At 40.8% G+C, this 6,071-nt stretch overlaps 1 protein-coding gene across 3 annotated transcripts in view; it reads left to right on the top strand.

The window, feature by feature from the left end:
• Ide (insulin degrading enzyme) overlaps positions 1-6,071 on the top strand; it is a 70,347-nt gene that overhangs the window by 10,544 nt on the left and 53,732 nt on the right. For all 3 annotated transcript variants that reach the window (XM_029537286.1, XM_029537276.1, XM_029537281.1), the window contains exons 2-4: positions 93-277; positions 1,487-1,694; positions 5,287-5,456. In XM_029537286.1, coding sequence (XP_029393146.1) covers positions 118-277; positions 1,487-1,694; positions 5,287-5,456 — 538 coding nt within the window. In that variant the 5' untranslated portion in view covers positions 93-117. The remainder of the gene's footprint in view (positions 1-92; positions 278-1,486; positions 1,695-5,286; positions 5,457-6,071) is intronic.

The following is a 6,071-nucleotide window of genomic DNA, read 5'->3' as shown; positions in this document are numbered from 1 at the left end:
CATCAGTCCTTTTCTCCTTCCCTCCCTCCCCCCTACTTTCCCTCCCTCCCTCCTTGAGCAGTTACTATATAACAAATATCCTTTTCTTCCAGATTCCCAAAACAGACTTATAGCACAATGAGTAATCCGGCCATCCAGAGAATAGAAGACCAAATTATCAAGTCTCCTGAAGACAAACGGGAATACCGTGGACTAGAGCTGGCCAATGGCATCAAAGTGCTTCTCGTCAGCGACCCCACCACGGACAAGTCATCAGCGGCCCTCGATGTGCACATAGGTACAGTGCAGTCTGTGGACGAGCCAGTGGCAGTAGTGTTTGATAGATGGTGCTGCGAGCATAAGAACCTGATAGTTACCACAGCTTCATTTTTTCTTATTATTTTTATTATTTTTGCTGTTTGTTTTGTTTTTGGTTTTGAGACAGGGTCTTACTCTGTACACCAAGCAACCTAATATTTACTGTCTTGCCCATGTGGCCTCACATTTGACAATTCTCCTACTTCTCGATTGCTGGGATTATAGCCATAAGGCATCATGCCTGCTTGTGGTGTTTGAGACAGGGCCTCATTGTTAACCCAGGTTGACCTGGAACACATTTAATAGGGTCCTGTAAGGCTTCCAGTTTAGGTTGTAGCAGCAAAGAAATCCCTTTCATCCTCCACACCAGTTCTTACTTTCTTGGCATATTTAACTTGCTATTTTATAGATTCTTGAGTACACATTTTTTCTGTATGTAATAATCACTTTAGCCCCATTAACTTCTACACATATAAATGTTTAATGGGAAAATATTTGTTTTCAATACCTTCTTTTTTTTTTTAATAAAAGCTTAATTTAGTGACATTTTAGTATTGGGGAAATAAGGTAATATCGAGCAAATAACAACTGCTTACCTTAATGAAGTGTTTTGCAAAGATTTACTTTTGTTTTTTGTTTGACCCCCCTCCCCCGCACAAGATCTCTGTTATGTAGCCCTGGCTGTCCTGGAACTCACTATGTAGATCTGGCTGCAAATATCTAATCTGTATTCAAAGTACAAAGGTAGGAATATATAAAAGACATAACCAAGGCAAAATATTCTGCTTAAAATGTCACCGCTTTGCTGGGTGTAATGGGATGTAGCAGTTGGAAGCTGGAGGCAGGAGGCTTACTGCAGGTTGAAGACCAACATGGGGTACATAGAAAGACTTTGTCTCAGAACATCAGCAAATGGAAAATCAGAAATAGGAGACCTTCGTAATTCCTCAAACCAGGCTCCCCAGGGACATCACACAGTTGGCCGATGTTGCCCCTAAGTGATGTCTCAGCAGGAACTAGAGTCTAGGTCTGCTTGTTTACTTTCTAAATAATGGCATTTCAGAGTACCCTCATTTAACTCCCTCTGTGCCTTGTCATGCTAAGATTTTCAAACCACTTACAATTCATCTTCATTTACTAGCCTTTAATAGTGTGAAGTGATTAAGTCTATGTGTGTTTTCTCTTTCAGGTTCACTGTCAGACCCTCCAAATATTCCTGGCTTAAGTCATTTTTGTGAACATATGCTGTTTTTGGGAACCAAGAAATATCCTAAAGAAAATGAATACAGCCAGTTTCTCAGTGAACATGCTGGAAGTTCAAATGCATTCACCAGTGGAGAACACACCAATTATTACTTTGATGTTTCCCATGAACACTTGGAAGGAGCGCTGGACAGGTAATACTGAATGCCTTGCAAATTACTGAACTTTGTATAGTTAACATTATTAAAATTAGTAATTATTGTTTTTATAAAGATGACATCACTGTTTTATTGTTTAGCAAAGATATTATAGGTCTGGTGGTCACCTGGGTGCAGGCCCTTGCCACCGAGGTTGTTGACCTGAGTGTGCTCTAGGATCCACATGATGGAGGGGGAAACTGACCCTTGCAAGTAGCCCTCTGCATCCCCTCCTCCACCCTGCCCAAGATAATCAGATAATGTAGTGGGGTTTTTTGTTTTTTGTTGTTTTTTTTTTTTTTTTTAAAGAAAAGATGTTTTGCAGGCAGGCATGGTGGTGAATGCCTCTAAACTCCATACTCTGTAAGCCAAGGTAGATGCAGCCCTTTGAGCTGCAGGCTAGCCAGGACTACACAATGAGACCCTATCTTTAAATTATACATATTTACTAGGTAGTAATGGCATGCACCTTTAATCACAGCACTTGGGAGGCAGAAGCAGGAGCAGCTCTGTTGAGTTTGAGGCCAGTCTGATTTACAGAGTGAGTTCCAGGGCTACACAGAGAAACCCTGTCTTGAAAAACCAAAACAATATAACAACAACAATGAATAAGAACATATACACACACACACATGCATGTGATTATTTTAACCAGTGCACTTCCCCAGCCCCACTGTGTTTTATAGAACAGAAAGGTAATGACAGCTGTCACATATTTACCTCGTGGTAAAAGGGAAATAATGACACAACTGTACGCTGGCCTCAGGCCTATAAAATATTATATTGCCTTATAAAATCCTCACTGGCTTTCTTGGTGTAACTGGACATACACCTTTTATACACGGTAATGAACCTCTGACAGGGCCCAGAGAGGTGATGACTCAGCAGCAAGAACACTGTTGCTTCTGTAAAGATCTGGATTTGGTCCCCACCATCCACTTGGTAGCTCATACCCTCTATAACTTCAGTTCCAGGGGGTCTGATACCCTCTTCTCCCTTCCTCTGGTATCACACACACACGAGGTGCACATGCATACATGCAGGCAAAACACTCAAACATTTTTAAAAAATTAGAAATTAACAAAATATTAATTTGGGACAGTATCACAGATCTCTTTTAAAGCACACTTCATGTTCCAGAATGCTATATCTTAGCTATTCTCTTTCTCTTTAATTTCATACTTCTCAATGATACTTAGTAAATAAAGAACTAAAAACAAAAAAAGCAAGATTGTGTGCACTAGTGTGTGGGTGCCAATAGTTTGTGTTATGTGTTAGTGTGCAGGCATGTGGATGCCACAGAGCACTTGCCAATGTCAGACGACAGCCTTGCATGTCACTCCTCGGCTTCACCATTTGAAGTAGTCTCCTGTCATTTACTGCCACAGACCACACGAGGCTGGAGGTCTGCCTGCCATCCCCTGAGGAGTGCTGGGACTACAGATGCCTGGTGCTACTGCCTGGCCTTGTGCAGGTTCGGGGGAGCCCAGTTCAAGACTTCACCTTTGCATTGGAAAACGCTTAATTCCCCGGGCGACCATCCCTGCTTAGATACACACTGTCTCCCACTGTTTCACCTTTAAGGGTGTCTTGAAAGTATTTTATGGACCAGGCTCGGTTAGGACAGCACAATTTCTTTTATTTAGACAAATTTAAATTCCTTGGATGTACTTTGTGTGTCCATGGGTGTCATGCACATGCAACAGGATGCACATAGACGTCAGAGGACAGCTTGTGAGAGTCCCTGATCTCCTTCCTCTATCAGACTTGGTGGCAGGCACCTTTGCTTCTAATTTATGTATGTACATGTATGTACACCAGAAGAGGGCATCAGATCCCATGGACCACAGTTATAGATGGTGTGAGCCACCATGTGAACTCAGGGCTTCAGAAAGAGTAGTTCTATAGAATAAAGAAAGGTATATTAGTTGCTTATGTTAGAGCTATGTACTGTGTTATTTGTTGAATTGATGCTTATTAAAAATTCATAGACTATTTATATTTCATAAGAGCTCGTAACCCCGACTTAGTCAGACCAAGGGGACATGCTTGAGCTTTTTCATTGCACTGTTTTTTTCTACTAATTAAAGTTTTCCTAAAATTCAAATCACACCTTCTAAAATTCAAGTCACTTAATTTGTTTGTCCTGAGGTGCCTGAGTTTTAATGAGATTCCACTGCAGGCTGTATATTTAAGTTATATGTATGAGTATGTGAGTGTGTGTGAGAGATGTGTGGTATGTGTGTGATCTGTGTTTAAGGGTGTGTGTTAGTATGTACATTTGTGTGTGATAGGAATTTCTGACTGTAATATGTGTATGTGAGTGTGTGTTAGTTTGTAATGTGTGTGTGATAGGAATTTCTGACTGTAATATGTGTGAGTGTGTTAGTGTGTAAATGTGTGTGATGTGTATGTGATTATAATGTGTGTGTGAACAAGTGTATATATGGTGTGTGTGTGTAAGTGTGTTGGGGATAGAGTATGTGCATATGAATGGAGAGAGAACAATTTTTTTTTTTAAAGATTTATTTTATGTATGAGTATACTGTAGCTGTTTCCAGACACACCAGAAGAGGGCATCAGATCCCTTTACAGATGGTTGTGAGCCACCATGTGGTTGCTGGGGCTTGAACTCAGGACCTTTGGAAGAGCAGTCAGTTAAAGCTCTTAACCACTGAGCCATCTCTCCAGCGCCGAGGTCAACTTTGAGGATTTGGTTTTCTCTTGTTACTGAGGGTTGCTGATGTCATAGATTATTAGGCTTACAAGGCAAGGCTTACATGCTAAGCCATTTCACCGGCTACACACTTAAGATTTGACAAAGAATTATCAACTGCTTTTCTCTCTTTTGAGAAAACTTAAGGTTCATAGACATGTTGAACTGCAGATCTTGTTTTTTAAGATTTATTTATATTTATTTATATGATTACATTGTTGCTGTCTTCAGATACACCTGAAGAGGGTATCGGATCCCATTACAAATGGTTGTGAGCACCATGTGGTTGCTGGAAATTGAACTCAGGACTTTTGGAAGAGCAGTCGGTTGTTCTTAACCGCTGAACCATCTGTCCAGTCCCCCAAACTGCTAATCTTAGGTAGACTACAGCTGTCTCTTAAGGTCAGTTTTGACCTTTTTATGCTAATATATGGATGTTTTCACTAATTTTAGCATCTCTGGAGAGATCAACACCTCTGGATTTACATTTGCCCAATACTGTACTTTCCTTCTATTGGTTAGTAGTTCTTTTATATTTCTCTTTCTCAGAGCACTGGTACTCCCTCCCAACCCCCCATTGAAGTGAGACAAGGCCTCACTATGTCCTTGGCTATCCTAGGATTCACTGTGTAGATGAGGCTGGTCTCTAACTCAGTGTCTGCCCACTGACTGCTGGGATTAGAGGTGTGTACTACCGCACCCTACCCTAATTATCCCCCTTGGTTTTAGGCATTTTAGCACGTATTGTGTCCCTGACCTATGTTCTCAACCCTAATTTCTTCAGATCTTATGTAATTCACATTAAAGTTTCATTCTAAATGCTGTTGTTTTAGTCACAGTTCGCAAGTTAGTAATTCTGTTTTATGTTTTTAGGTTTGCACAGTTTTTCCTGTGCCCCTTGTTTGATGCAAGTTGTAAAGACAGAGAGGTGAACGCTGTTGATTCAGAGCATGAAAAGAATGTGATGAACGACGCCTGGAGACTCTTCCAGCTGGAAAAGGCTACGGGGAATCCCAAACACCCCTTCAGCAAATTTGGGACAGGTTTGTCAGCTTCCTGCATCAGCTGCTGCGCTCCTTGATCTCCTTGAGTCTCACAAGTTTCCTGCACAGCATTTTCATAATTTCTTGTTCCGGCTTGAATCCTATTCAAATAGGATTCCACATATTTCAGAAGCAGGACAGTTAGGAGCCGTGCGTGGTTACTACCTGGGGCTTCAAACATGCTGTGCAGACATTCTCAACTAAGCAACACCCTGACTCTGTCCTTTTTTTTTTGAAACTGGCTTTTGCCCTGTAACCCGAGCTAGCCTCAAACTTCAAATCCTCTTGCTTTAGCTTCCCTACTGCTGGAATTACAAGCTGTTAACCAGAAAGGTTATTGTGCTTTTAAAATACTTTATTTACTATAAAATACAAAGCAATGATACCATATTGTGTAGTATACTTACACATTTGTTTATTTTCTAAATTATTGTCTTTGAGTTTAGACACTATTTCCTAGTCATAAAATAGATCAGAGAAATTGACTTAACTGTAGAATTAGGTGTCTGTAGAAGTTTCAGTTAGAGAGGTAGGCATAGTGGTTTCCTAGTTGTACTCTTAGAGAAATCTCCCTCCCTGCCTCCCTGCCTCCCTTTTTTTTTCTTTTTTCCCTTT

The sequence above is a fragment of the Mus pahari genome, chromosome 1, assembly GCF_900095145.1.
Source record: "Mus pahari chromosome 1, PAHARI_EIJ_v1.1, whole genome shotgun sequence".
Lineage (NCBI taxonomy): Eukaryota > Metazoa > Chordata > Mammalia > Rodentia > Muridae > Mus > Mus pahari.
Note: the sequence above shows the minus strand (reverse complement) of the source record. Positions and strands in the feature narration are given on the sequence as shown.